General features: G+C 30.0%; 1 protein-coding gene across 1 annotated transcript in view; it reads right to left on the reverse strand.

Annotated features, from left to right (window-relative positions):
- LOC145274112 (C-type mannose receptor 2-like) overlaps window positions 1–15,871 on the reverse strand; it is a gene marked incomplete at both ends in the record, with an annotated part of 45,856 nt that overhangs the window by 23,814 nt on the left and 6,171 nt on the right. The window contains 3 exons of the mRNA XM_080127286.1: window positions 6,996–7,108; window positions 11,136–11,242; window positions 13,647–13,773. Of these exons, the coding sequence (XP_079983412.1) occupies window positions 6,996–7,108; window positions 11,136–11,242; window positions 13,647–13,773 (347 nt within the window). The remainder of the gene's footprint in view (window positions 1–6,995; window positions 7,109–11,135; window positions 11,243–13,646; window positions 13,774–15,871) is intronic.

The following is a 15,871-nucleotide window of genomic DNA, read 5'->3' on the forward strand; positions in this document are numbered from 1 at the left end:
TATTAATAATGTATATTTTGTACGTATAATGTATTAATAATGTATATTTCGTATGTATTGCGTATTAATAAAGTATATTTTGTACGTATTGTGTATTAATAAAGCACATTTTTATGTATTGTGTATTCATAAAACATATTTTGTACGTATTATAAAGTATATTTTGTATGCATTGTGTATTATAAAGTATATTTTGTATGTATTGCGTATTATAAAGTATATTTTTATGTATTGTGTACTAATGAAGTATATTTTTAACATATATTTTGTATTAATAAAGCACATTGTGTATGTATTGTATATTAAAAGTATATTTTTACATGTATTGTGTATTATAAAGTATATTTTGGTATGTATTTTTAAGTATATTTTGTATGTATTGTGTATTATTAAAGTATATTTTAGTATATTTTCTATTAATAAAGTATATTTTAGTATGTATTGTGTATTAATAAAGTATATTTTGTATGTATTATAAAGTATATTTTGTAAGTATTGTGTATTATAAAGTATTTTTGGTATGCATTGTCTATTAATAAAGTATATTTTGTATGTATTGTGTATTATAAAGTATATTTTGTATTAATTGTGTGCTATATAGTATATTTTGTAAGTATTGTGTATTAATAATGCATATTTTGTATGTATTGTGTATTAATAAAGTATATTTTAGTATACATTATGTATTAATAAAGTATATTTTCTATGTATTTTGTATTAATAAAGTATATTTTAACATATATTGCGTATTTATAAAGTATATTTTGTATGTATTGTGTATTATAAAGTATATTTTAACATGTAGTGTGTATTAGAAAGTATATTTTAGTATGCATTGTTTAAGTATATTTTGTATGTATTGTGTAATGATAAAGTATGTTTTGGTATGTTTGTGTATTTTTTAAGTATATTTTAGTATGGATTATATAGTATTTTTAGTATGTATTGTGTATAATTAATGTATATTTTAACATGTGTTGTGTATTAATAAAGTATATTTCAGTATATTTTCTATTAATAAAATATATTTTAATATATTTTCTTTTAATAAGCATATTTTAGTATGTATTGTGCATTATTAAAGGCTATAAAAAAAAGGACCATAGGCAAACAAACGTTTATTAACTAATATTTAATATAACAATAGATACCGTACCGAAGCGGCGCTAACCCTAAGCGGGTTGAACCGGCTTTTTCCGGAGAAGAAAGTTCAATGGGACTTGTAAATTCACAAACAGTCCCTAGTCGCATGTGTATCTCCGTTAGGAGAGATGATGACATTAGGTTTTTGCAACTCTTTAACGGAGGTGTCGGCATCCTCCTACACACGACGCCTGGTATTCCCCAACGGTTACCCATCTGATACTGACCAGACTCAACGTTGCTTTACTTCGGTGGTCTAACGAGAAACGGTGTGCTAATGTGATTATGCCGTATATATCAGAACAGATAGATACTAAGGGAGGAGATGCTTTTGACAGATTCTCAACATCTAGACAAAAAAAACTCACAAAAAAAGAGGAAAATGAAGTGGTAAGTTTCCAATTTTATGCAAACAAAAAATTGGTAAGAGAGATCTTCCCGATATTAAAACTCATGTCATTCGATACCAGTATATTTGGCGCTTCTCCACTATTAGGACGAGATTTTCGGAAATCGTAATACTGAATTTCACATGGAAACAATGGTATCTACGTATTCCTCGTATTTTTAAGATGATCATATTTAAAAAAAAGATTACGAAAATCGATAAGGTATAAAACTTATTTATTAGAGAAAATAAAAATAGAATTTAAAACAAAAACGCTCGTAAAACCCAGGAGAGTTCAAAAGGGAAGTAATTTTCCGTTTCGATTTAAAAAAAAAAGATGGCGGCAATTTTTCACCTGCTTTAAGGTGTTTATTTAATAATTCAGTAATATTCAGGTAATTTCAACTACATAATTTGGAAGAATAACATTGTAACCCATTAGAATTGACAAAAAATCAGTTGAAACCATTGTTTTTTTTTTTATCAGAAAACTCCATTTATCGCCTAAAACATCTCGTCCAATAATATACAAGCACCGTATTTCTTTTGTAAATAGTTTGTAGCGTCTTGATATATTATTCAGTGCTAGGTCGCAAGAATCACTTTATACACATGCTTTTTTTTTTCTTTATCAAACTTGCTGTAAAGAAATTTTAAAGGGTTTTGAGTTGTATTACAACTAGCCAGGGTGTCCGGCGTTGCCCTGGTCTTTGTAGGTGTGTGTTAAGAAAAAAATTGTAGTAGGCAGGCAGACAGGCTCGAACCCGTGACGCGAAGGCGGAAAAGTGGAGGTATGTGTAAAAATGTTGGTTGAGCCAAAAAACAAAAAAAAAACAAAAAAAAAAAAAGTAACTCGTTAGCTGTTGCGCCCATCACCAGACCGGAAGTGACATAGGTTTCAATTAAGGCTAGACAACCGAAAGTTGAGGATGAAGGAATTAATGATTTTGGCCAATTTTTGATATTTTCCGTCCGAAGGGTCGAGCTTCAAAATGATACCAATCTCGTGAAAATTAGTTGCCTTTGTCGAAAGTTCTTGCAAGATATACATACATACATACATACATTTAAACAGATATTTGCTCTTTATATTATAGAAAATGTCATTCAGAAAACGGTTTAGGATTTGTTTTTCGAAGTCTAAGTGGGTTACTTTTATTCGTGTAAAAATGTGATCATTATTCACTACTGGGTGTTAGTGTTAATTTTGAGAGTAAAGTATAGAAAAATTACGAATTAGGTTGCACAGGACTATGAAACAATGTCATTTGGTCAATTTTAAACTTGATCAAACCTTTCCTTATATAATGTGCGCTTCCATATGTGGCTTAGGGCTTTATGGAGTTGCTAATATTCGCATTATTACAATTTCAGTAGGTTAGGGTTTTATACAGGTTTTTTATTTTTTTGCAAGTATGCTTCTATTTACGAGTATATGTGTCTCCTCCGAAATTTAGTATATATATATATATATATATATATATATATATATATATATATATATATATATATATATATATATATTGAGGTTGCTATTTTTCAAAGGTATGGTAACCAGTGAAATATAACGAGGTTTATACAAGAGTGCTCAATACAGAAGTAGAGCAAGTTACATTTTAAATTTGTCTTTACATAAGCAGTAGTTTGTTGCTACACAGTCGTGAGCATGTTTCAGTCTACTAGTATTTACTAACTAGAGACCTCTTCAGGCAAAAAACCTTATTTTCGAAAACGGAATTCTAAATGAAGAGCGAAAATTAACTTTCAGCAAAAGAAGGCTTCTTTTTTTTTAACGGGCCATGGGGGGGTGAAGATTTAAACTCTAACCCCTAACACCAACAGAAAAATGAATAAAGACACCGATGAATAACGAAATAAACAAATACGAAAATAAATAAACTAACAAATTCGCACCCAATTTAACCCTGTTCTCCGCGAAGCCGAATCTTCGCCCTGATGACCCGTTTAAATAAATTTAAAAAAAAAGCCTTCTTTTGCTGAAAGTTAATTTTCGCTCTTCATTTAGAATTCCGTTTTCGAAAATAAGGATTATTGCCTGAAGAGGTCTCTAGTTAGTAAATACTAGTAGACCGAAACATGCTCATGACTGTGTAGCAACAAGCTACTCCTTATGTAAAGACAAATTATATATATATATATATATATATATATATATATATATATATATATATATACTCCTACAAATTCGTTTTTCTTTTGCGTGTATTGGTATTCATATTAAAAACTCCCTTTTCTATTTATTTAAAAAGAAAATACAATTTTCTTTTACATGGGTTGTGGGATTGCATTCACTAGCAAAAGATCTAGCTAATTTGCATATTCTTTTAAACATTCATTTTAATTAATTCCCTATTAGTTTTTTCGGTTTTCTTATGGGATGATCATCTTTAGTTAACTATAACGTGTAATTATATTCATGCAGATATTCTACATGATTTATACTTGCATAATATTTGCGTCAAAAGTTTACAGTAAACACAAAATTGTTTCCATATATATTTATGTATACGTATATATATTTTTTAATTTATCGATCTATCTATCTATCTATCTATCTATATATATATATATATATATATATATATATATATATATATATAAGTGAGCGTGTCTCTGTGTGTCTGTGTGTGTACATTTCCCTACGCAATAACTTTGTCAATTTTAAGTCTACAGACTCGAAATTTGATATACAGAGTACCGAGATTTGGAATAATCTGTGTAATTCGTTTTCAGCCAGAAATTTGGCTGTTAAGGGGTCAAAGTTCAACGATTTGACCTTTGAGAACTCTACCAAATTCCTTCGACAATTTTGGGTCTAAACACTTGAAATTTTAGGTTCTTTGGACATGGATCTAACTTAATAACTTGATTTGAGCCCCAAACAATAAATATTAAGGGGTCATAATAGGGGTCAAAGTTTAAAAAAATTGACCTCTGCGGTTTCTACCAAATTGCTCAGACGCTTTTTCCGCCGATATTTTTGAAAGCCATTCTCTCCTTTCTATTGTTTAGCCTTAATCAAAACCACGACGCTTCCGGTTTGGCGGTGGTCGTAACGAGAAAGACGTCAGGTTTCTCCCCCGTTCTTTTCGTCCTTCGCGGTACGGGTTCGAGCCTGCCTTTCTACTACCACTTTTTTTTTTTTTTTTTGCTCAACATACACATCCAAACACCCGGGCAACGCCGGGATGAAATGCTAGTATATATATATATATATATATATATATATATATATATATATATATATATATATATATACTAGCAGGGAGACCTGACGTTACCTGGATTTAATGATGATCAACGAATGTTTCACACCATATTTTTATTGTCATCGATATCGATGAAATCGACTGTTTTTCAATCAAATTGATTGATTACCTGCTCTACTTGGGGATTCATCGTTATACACCGAAATTAATCTTCACATGCCCGTCCCCCGCAGTAATTTAGCCCACAATACAGTGTGGTCTATGTTTCACTGTAGAGAACCAACTTTTGATTTTATAAAATTATTTTTTAAATATAACGGCTTAAATTAAAGTTTGAAATGCAAAAGTCAAGTATCATGTTTCAATTGCGCTCTAAACAGAAACATTCATTTCAAACGCGCCCGTTTTATGTCGGCCCCTTCGGCGAGGGTGTTAATGAAACTTCTCAAATGCACTTGTGATATTAGATTGTATAAAGTATTAACTTTGGTCAAAATCGCCTGTTCTTTCCTTTGTCGGACTATTTCGATTATGGATTATTGATATTTATCGGAGACATTCCAATACAAAACCTATCTAAAAACATCGCCAGGCACATAAAATACCTCCGTGTGAAATTTCATAAAAATCGGAGATTATTTCTTATGGACTTAAGTCCATAAGAAATAATCTCTCTCTCTCTCTCTCTCTCTCTCTCTCTCTCTCTCTCTCTCTCTCACACACACACACACACACACACACACACACACACACACATATATATATATATATATATATATATATATATATATATATATATATATATATATATATATACTAGCTGGGCGCTCATCGTTGCCCAGTCGTACAATACACTAAAACATGATATTTTAATTTATGCAGATTGCATCTGTATTATTATAGAATCAATCGTCTGTTGAATATTATATAATACGAGGAATAATATGCGCGGGGAATTAATTCGAGAAACATTTAAAAATAAAATAGATAATGATGATAATGTAGTTAATATGTTTGTTTACCATATCACGTAAGCTGATATTTGGACTTGACGATGAATGCCCTGGAAACTCACTTCTGATTACTGTTTATTTTTAAAATATGCAAACAAAGAAATGATTTGCGTCGATTTTAATTAGTACCTCTTCCTTTATCGTAAATTGAATTCATTTATAAAAAAATAAATAAAATAAAATGGTGAGGTTAACCCGGGCTTGAACAGGGGGCTATCCGATTTGTAGTTGAATGCTCGACCACTGAGCTATATTTCAAGATATAAAAAAAATCGGGGGAAGGGGGTTCTAACAAGAAGTTATTTGTTGAGATTTTATTATCTCCCTTGCCGTTTCAACCTAAAATATTCCTCTGTAAAAAATTTCCGTTTGTTTTTCCTCTTTCCTCATGACGTTGATGATTTTTATAGGATTTCAGTCAACCACAGAAGGCTGTTCCTATACATCGAAACCGCTGGTTCGTCCTTCGAATATGTTATGTATAGTTTTTAAATAAATATTTGTATTTAGCTCTCACATTCGCGATCAGACACTTTATTTGATTTCTTTTCATTACATTCTGACACACATTATATATATATATATATATATATATATATATATATATATATATATATATATATATATATATATAAACATAATATATATACTATATATATAACATAATATATATTATATATATAAACATAATATATATTATATATATAAACATAATATATATATAAACATTATGTCTGTATATTTATATATAAAAACATTATATATATATATATATATATATATATATATATATATATAAACATAAAAAACCAATGTGTACGTAGATTACTGTTTTTAAAAATAATAAATTAATAAATAAAAAAAATACGTCCAAATAAAAAATTGGCGACTTTCTAAGAAAACACTGGTTCTCCAAGGTGCAAACCTTAACTTTAATATCGTTTAAAAATCAACAACAAAAAACTACGTAAATAGATAAACGATAAAAACTAAACAGCAAAGTGTCTATGGCATCATAGCATGGTGGATTAAGACGCTAGACTGAAATACATAAGGTCCGGAGTTCGAGTCTTAACAGCAATCGAGCTAAATACGTCCAAATAAAAAATGGCCGACTTTCTAAGAAAACAGCGGTTCTCCAAGGTGGCGACATTAACTTTAATATCGTTTAAAAAATCAACAAAAAAACTATATATATATTATCATATTATATATAATTACCTGGCTTTTTCTGGCAGATGAATGATTTCACCTCATAGCAGCGTCCAGGTGACCAGATATTCACATTTTTTATGAAAGGGTCTACATAAGTACAAGAATCATTTTTCACAGTTCTGGAAAAGAAAAAGATGAAAAGATTACGGAAAACAAGAAGAAAAAAGAAAAAGAAGAAAAAAATTACGAAAAACAAAAAGAAAAAGAAGAAAAAGAAGAAAAAAATTACGAAAAACAAGGAGAAAAAAGAAAAAGAAGAAAAAATTACGAAAAACAAGAAAAAAAAGAAAAAGAATAAAAGAATTACGAAAAACAAGAAGAAAAAAGAAAAAGATTACGAAAAACAAGAAGAAAAAAGGAAAAGAAGAAAAAATTACGAAAAAGAAGAAAAAAAGAAAAAGAAGAAAAAAATTACGAAAAACAAGGAGAAAAAAGAAAAAGAAGAAAAAATTACGAAAAAGAAGAAAAAAAGAAAAAGAAGAAAAAAATTACGAAAAACAAGGAGAAAAAAGAAAAAGATTACGAAAAACAAGAAGAAAAAAGGAAAAGAAGAAAAAATTACGAAAAAGAAGAAAAAAAGAAAAAAAAGAAAAAAATTACGAAAAACAAGGAGAAAAAAGAAAAAGAAGAAAAAAATTACGAAAAACAAGGAGAAAAAAGAAAAAGAAGAAAAAATTACGAAAAACAAGAAAAAAAGAAAAAGAAGAAAAAAATTACGAAAAACAAGGAGAAAAAAGGAAAAGAAGAAAAAATTACGAAAAAGAAGAAAAAAAGAAAAAGAAGAAAAAAATTACGAAAAACAAGGAGAAAAAAGAAAAAGAAGAAAAAATTACGAAAAAGAAGAAAAAAAGAAAAAGAAGAAAAAAATTACGAAAAACAAGGAGAAAAAAGAAAAAGAAGAAAAAATTACGAAAAAGAAGAAAAAAAGAAAAAAAAGAAAAAAATTACGAAAAACAAGGAGAAAAAAGAAAAAGAAGAAAAAATTACGAAAAAGAAGAAAAAAAGAAAAAAAAGAAAAAAATTACGAAAAACAAGGAGAAAAAAGGAAAAGAAGAAAAAATTACGAAAAAGAAGAACAAAAGAAAAAAAAGAAAAAAATTAGGAAAAACAAGGAGAAAAAAGAAAAAGAAGAAAAAATTACGAAAAAGAAGAAAAAAAGAAAAAGAAGAAAAAATTACGAAAAACAAGAAAAAAAAAGAAAAAGAAGAAAAAAATTACGAAAAACAAGAAGAAAAAAGAAAAAGATTACGAAAAACAAGAAGAAAAAAGGAAAAGAAGAAAAAATTACGAAAAAGAAGAAAAAAAGAAAAAGAAGAAAAAAATTACGAAAAACAAGAAGAAAAAAGAAAAAGAAGAAAAAAATTACGAAAAACAAAAAGAAAAAGAAGAAAAAATTACGAAAAACAAGGAGAAAAAAGAAAAAGAAGAAAAAATTACGAAAAAGAAGAAAAAAAGAAAAAGAAGAAAAAAATTACGAAAAACAAGGAGAAAAAAGAAAAAGAAGAAAAAATTACGAAAAAGAAGAAAAAAAGAAAAAGAAGAAAAAAATTACGAAAAACAAGGAGAAAAAAGAAAAAGAAGAAAAAATTACGAAAAACAAGAAAAAAAAAGAAAAAGAAGAAAAAAATTACGAAAAACAAGGAGAAAAAAGAAAAAGATTACGAAAAACAAGAAAAAAAAAGAAAAAGAAGAAAAAATTACGAAAAAGAAGAAAAAAGAAAAAAAAGAAAAAAATTACGAAAAACAAGGAGAAAAAAGAAAAAGAAGAAAAAATTACGAAAAACAAGAAAAAAAAAGAAAAAGAAGAAAAAAATTACGAAAAACAAGAAGAAAAAAGAAAAAGATTACGAAAAACAAGAAGAAAAAAGGAAAAGAAGAAAAAATTACGAAAAAGAAGAAAAAAAGAAAAAGAAGAAAAAAATTACGAAAAACAAGAAGAAAAAAGAAAAAGAAGAAAAAAATTACGAAAAACAAAAAGAAAAAGAAGAAAAGATTACGAAAAACAAGAAGAAAAAAGAAAAAAATTACGAAAAATAAGAAGAAAAAAGAAAAAGAAGAAAAGATTACGAAAACCAAGAAGAAAAAAGAAAAAGAAAACTCATAACGAAAATTACAATCTTTCTCTTCGTATTATTGAACTTATCATTGTTAAATTTTAATTTCTACGGATAAAAAATTTGATTTGCAAGCAGACAAATGAATTAAACAATACATTAACTATCCATTTCGTCACTTTAATATTAAAAAAAACTACTTTTAATTAATGAAAACAAATGATATTATCTCTAAGTATCGGATTTTATTTCAAAATTTAATAATTTTTTTACATCTTACATTTCGCAAAACATTTCACTTAAATGTGTGCGTTTTTTTTTTTTTATTTTATTTTACTATCTGGCAGCCCGACGTTGCCCGGTCGTACAATACGCTTAAACATGATATTTTACGCAGGTTGCGTATGTACAACGCGAGTCACGGGAAACTGATGTTTTTAGAACGCTCCTTGTTCTTCTTGGGTAAGGGATAGGGAGTGAGATAGATAGTTTAGTAAATGTTTTATGTATATTATAAATGTATAAGTTTAAATTAAGGCTAGACAATCGAAAAGACAAATACAAAATATCGGCGAAAAATATCGGCGAAAAAAGCGACCCCCTCTGTAGAAAAGTGTCCTGTTGAAGGTGAAGATATTAATGTTTTTAGTCAATTTTTCAATATTTGTCGTCTGAAAGGTCGAACTTCAAAACGATACTGATATTGGTAAAATCCGTCGCTTCTGTCGAAAGTTTTAGGCACACATGCAAACATACATACATAAATACATTTATATATTGGTAACTAAAAATTTCCGACCCAAACCGATTAAAAAGCTTGCCCTATCTCTGAATACACTTTATGTCAAATTTCAAATGTTTAGACTAGAAATTGTCTGAGTAATTTGGTAGAGACCGCAGAGGTCAATTTTTTTAAACTTTGACCTCTATTATGACCCCTAAATATTTATTGTTTGGGGCTCAAATCAAGTTATTAAGTTAGATCCATGTCCAAGGAACTTATATCTACAATTTCAAGTGTTTAGACCCAAATTTGAGTGAGGAGTTTAGTAGAGTTCTCAAAGGTCAAATCGTTGAACTTTGACTCCTTAACAGCCAAAGTTTTTGGCCGAAAACCGATCACACAGATTTTCCCAAATCTCAGTACTCTGTATATCAAATTTCGAGTCCGTAGACTTAAAATTGACAGAGTTATTGTGTAGGGAAATGTACACAGACAGACACACAGACACGTTCACTTTCATATATATATATATAGATTACGAGGAATAATTTGCCCGTCGACTAAATCACAAAAAATATAAAATAAATAAATAATAATGATGATGATGATGATGATGATGATGATGATGATGATGATGATGATGATGTAATCATTAAATTCCGTCTGCTTTTGTTTACAATATCACCTCAGCTGATATTTAGGCTTGACGTTGAATCTTCTGAAAAAGTTACTTCTGATCAATGTTTAGTTTTAAAATATGCAAACAAAGAAATAATTTGCGGCGATTTTAAATGGTACCTCTTTTTTTATCATAAATTGATTAAAAAAAAAATAAAATCGTGATGTACACCCGAGCTGGAACAGGTGATCATTTGATGTCGAATGCTCTAACACTAAGCTGTATCTCCAGATTATAATAAATCTGTTTTTCTCAAAAAATTGATTTGTTGAAATTTTATTATCTCCCCTGGCCGGTGTAACATAAAATATTCCCCTGTAAAAATTATTAATGTCATTTTATTTATAAGAGGGAAAAGCTATTTTTAAGGTCGGATTTTTTTTCGATTTTCGATACTTATCGGACGAATATTTGCGCAAAATATTTCTAAGAATACTACCAGGCGTATGAATTAGGTTTGTGTCAAATTTGCAAAAGATAGGACCAGCCGTTTCGAAACCTTTGAGAAAAGAACTCACACACACAAAGTGACTTTTATAAAATAGTAGATTACACTTTAATGATAATTTCAATTTCAGTCCGTAACCAGTGGTTTTATGTTTCGACGAAAACAGTTCAAAGACAATTAAAAAAACACACACAAATTCTTTCATTTTCAGACCAGAAGAAAAAGTATATATTTAACTCACTCATTAATGATAGGGAATCGGCCCTCATTCCAAAAATGCAGCGCCAATTTAGTGCCGTCGATCCATTCCCAGTGGTAGTTATCGCTACCTTCAGCTGAAGAGTCTGCCTGAATAGCATTAAAATAGCATTAATTAAAGAGTATTAAAAATATAAAACTGTATAGCAAACATTCATTTAAACATAATAAATTTGCCATTAAAATAACGTTTTAATTTAAATATGCAATTAAAACGTTTTAACTTAAATATGCCATTAAAATAACATTTTAACTTAAATATGCCATTGAAATAACATTTTAACTTATATATGCCATTGAAATAACATTTTAACTTAAATATGCCATTAAAATAACATTTTAACTTAAATTTACGATTAAAAATAAACATTTCAACGTAATATAACGTTATATCAAAGATTTTAATTGTAAAAATAAATAAAATCATAGAAAATTTTCTTAATTCTTAATTCACCTTTTCGAGCAACTTTTAAATATTGATATTCGCTAAATTGTAATAAAGTTCTACGTTGTAACCGTGCTTTATTTGACTAATATTATAAATATATACTTCATATACTGATAAAACAGTTATCTACGGACACGTGTTTCGTCGTATCTACGTCTTATCAGAGTAAATGAATGTTCCAGAACTGGAACCTCTAACCATACAGGCTATGATCAGAGGTTCTCTGTGGTTAGAAGTTTGAGCCCTAGTACAGTCAGCTACGACGATGAGCTGTAGATATGACGAAACACGTGTCCGTAGATAAGTGTTTTATATGAGAAATAAAGTGAGTAAAAAAATAACGAATACATGTAGTTGAATATACGTTATAAATTATGGTTTCTTACATTTTTCGTCTCTGAGCTTTATTTTTTGTTGCATATGCATGTCGTATTGTTGCCACATCTGGGCAGGTGCATCTACCACTGACCTCTTACTATTGGAAAAGGCCCAAAAAAGAGTCCTTAATATAATAGGTTAAGTAATACTGATTAAGCTCCAATCTCTGTTTCATCGCCGCAATGTTGTGTATAGTTGGGTTATATATATATATATATATATATATATATATATATATATATATATATGTGTGTGTGTGTGTGTGTGTGTGTGTGTGTGTGTGTGTGTGTGTGTGTGTTTCTGTTTGTTTCTTTCTTATATATATAAATACGTATATATGCCTATATATATACGTTTCCTTGTATATATACACATATATACGTTTTTCTTGTATGTATATATATATATATATATATATATATATATATATATTATGCCTGTGTGTATGTGTGTTTCATGTATATATATATATGTATATATATATATATATATATATATATATATATATATATACGTGTCTGAATTCGTGTATCGTCTAATCTAAGGTTTGTTGTGTGTATATGTACATGTTTTCCAGCTGACTACAATTTGGTTGACTTCCAGTCCAACGTGAACAAGTTCTAAATAAACCATCCCCTTAAATAATCCAATTTATCAAATTTAAACGACTAACAATTACTACGATATTTTACCATTGACTACTGTGCACTCATTAATCCTTATTCCTCGAGTGGCCTCCGATCCTTGATAAAAAAACAAGGATAAGGGTTATTGAAAAGGATATACTGTCCTCGTCAGGTATCAGTTCTGTTATTACAGACATTGATGATCATGGTTTTCCAGTCCCCTCAGCATTGGAATTTACTGGTAAGATCTATAGTCATGTACCTAGAGACTGTTAGTGAACTTTGCTTATCGTCTTCCTCTGCTCTTTTTTCCGGCGATTTTCTTAACATCGAGCTTTTATCCAAGCCGTCCGCCTGCATTAAATGGCTGAAGAACTTTAACTGTCTGGCGTGGATGGTATTGAGTAGTGTGCTGTACTCTGTATATTGTCAATTAAACAATTATTAATATTATGAGGGGATCGAAAATGGCTTCCGGCCATCGGCCCGGTCCCCCCCCCCCCCCGTACCAAAGTCAACACACTAGGCCATTGACTTCTATGTTGACTGAGGTATGCCTTTGGTCCTGTTCGAGGAGGTATACACTCGAATGCTTAACCTTCCCCCTTTGCGGCGTGATTGGCTTATTGCTAATCACATAAGATGTCAGTACCGGGGAATGCCGACGGAGCTACCCAGGCATTTTTTTGCAGGCCAGAATGTTCTTTCTTTAAGACGCTGACTTTACAAATCCAACTTTGTCACATCATCTCATCGTGGGAGAGAAATAAATAACTTTTAAAGAGTGGAACCAGAAAGTAGTAATTCTCTCCCCCTCCCATTTGGGAGAAGCATCACCCAAAGAATACGAGGAGAGGGTTCGGACTACAATAAAAGGTTGAGAGAGTTAAGAGGCTGCCAAAAAGTAAAAGCAAGGTCTGCTGTGAACAATCTACAATGAACACGTCATAGTTCGTGGAAGAGTGATTCTTAAAGAGTCCAACGCCAATGTGTTGATGGAAGTCTTAAAACGCCAACGACGGGAAGAAAATACTTTACTCACAGTTTCAACATAGCGAAGACCGAGCCATATCGGTTTCTTATTCAACAGTGTAGCGTCGTTGACGTAAAATTCAGTATTCCGGTTAAGCACTGTTACCATTTGGCTGCCTTCTTCTTCACACGAAAGCCTAGAGTAAGCAAAAAATAATCAACGTCATTTTTTTAAGATACGCAAAAGAAAATAAAATTAAATAAATAAATAATAATAATCATAATAATAATAATAATAATAATAATAATAATAATAATAATAATAATAATAACTCGACCAGAAACCCAGGAAACTCATGACCATGCATAATGTATTACACCCATAGGACGATATTGACAGACTCTACGTGAAAAGGAAAGACGGCGGGAGAGGACTGATCTGTATAGAAGACTGTGTGAAGGAGGACACGACAAAAGAACTAGAAAAATACATAATGCAAAACACTGAAAGGATAATTATGGCAGCGAGAAACACTGAAAAAAACAAAACAGAAAACAGAGAGACAAACGACAAAACGAGAAAAGAGAAATGGGAAGAGAAACAACTCCACGGAAGATTCATAAGAATGACAAAAGATGAGAATAACGAAAACACCTGGACATGGATGCGAAAAGGACATATAAACCGAGAAACTGAATCTCCGTTCCCCCTAATAAAAAATGATACTAAAGGGCCGAGAAGGATCAATAAGGACTGAAAGACTGAGGAGCGAGTGCCAACCAGACCTCGGCTGGACAAGCACAAAGAAAACTGGGACCTTGGGGAGGCTGAGTGCCACTCAAATTCCAGTATAAACCAATGCCCACTACCAGCGAGAAATCAGTGGTAAGCGGCTGTTGCGAGGATGCAAATTCATTTGCAAATGCTATCGAAGGATGTGGAGAGAGCTGGACGTCTGGGGAGACTTGTTGTCACTCAGCTTCCAGAGAACACCACAGGTTTCCAATCAGATCGATTGTTGACTTGTGTGAAAGCTCCATGTAAGTCAATAATAATAATAATAATAATAATAATAATAATAATAATAATAATAAAGAGTAATACCAAATAACCAAGCAGAGTCAAGGAGGAAGGAAAGACCAAGGAACTGCTCAGGCCTCCGCCGAATAAGTGCGAAGAGAACTGGAACCTTGGAGAGGCTTATTGCCACTCAAATTCCAGTGAAGACCAATAGCTGCTGCTAACGAGAAATCAATGGCAAGCAGCTGTTGCGATAATGTAAATTTATTTGCAAATGTTATCGAAAGAAGTGGAGAGTACTGGAAACCTGGGGAGACTTGTTGTCACTCAGCTTTCAAGGAACACTACAGGCTGTTTTCAAGGAGAGATCTTTGATGACCTTTGTGAAAGCTCCTTGAGGGCCATAATAATAACTAGCAAAATCTGTGGAAATCACCAGGTAGTAAAAAATTTAAAACACATTATAAATAAAATGAATATAAAATAAAATAAACTAAATAATGACGAATGTCAAACAATTTGTTAGTAAATTCTTTTTAAGCCTTTTAAAACGAAAAAGAATTAATTAAGAAATTTACATTTTTTTCAATGAAAACTCAACACACAACGCATTGTTTTATTTTCTAAATATTTTTTATATGAATTATAAAAGAAGAGATGCCAATTCACTTGCACAGTTTTTTTTTTTTTTCAATTTTAAAAAGAATTTTTAATTTAAAAAAAAAACATGCAGTCTCCTTTCAACATATTTTATTAAATTATAAAACAAAATAGTCAATTTGAAACCGTAAACAGACAGCCATATTTTTTGTTTTGAAAATTTTTGGAGAGGAAATAGTTTTACTGATTTTTAACTGATAAAGAGCGTCTATACAGGTAGGTAATTTGTTTCTCTTTAATGTTTGCGATGATGATGTTTTTGTGACATTTGATGCCGGACAAGTAAATTAATATTTAGATAATAATAATAATAATAATAATAATAATAATAATAATAATAATAATAATAATAATAAATATAATAATAATAACTAGCGGGGCCTGTGGAAATTCCACAGAGGACTCATTCATGTATAATATATTGATGTTGGCATTCTGTAGATGTTCAGCGTAAATAGAGACGCTCTGATATTATTGTAGCTCTTTTGTTGAAACTGCGAAAGTATTTATTTAAGCTAGCAGGAACGCCCGGCGTACCCCGGTCATAAAGTACGCTTAAATATGATATTTTAATTCTTGTAGATTTCGTGTGTATTATTATAGAGTTAATGTTC

The sequence above is a fragment of the Euprymna scolopes genome, unplaced genomic scaffold (assembly GCF_053919585.1).
Source record: "Euprymna scolopes isolate OS-2025 unplaced genomic scaffold, ASM5391958v1 sca271, whole genome shotgun sequence".
In the NCBI taxonomy this organism is placed as follows: Eukaryota; Metazoa; Mollusca; class Cephalopoda; order Sepiida; family Sepiolidae; genus Euprymna; species Euprymna scolopes.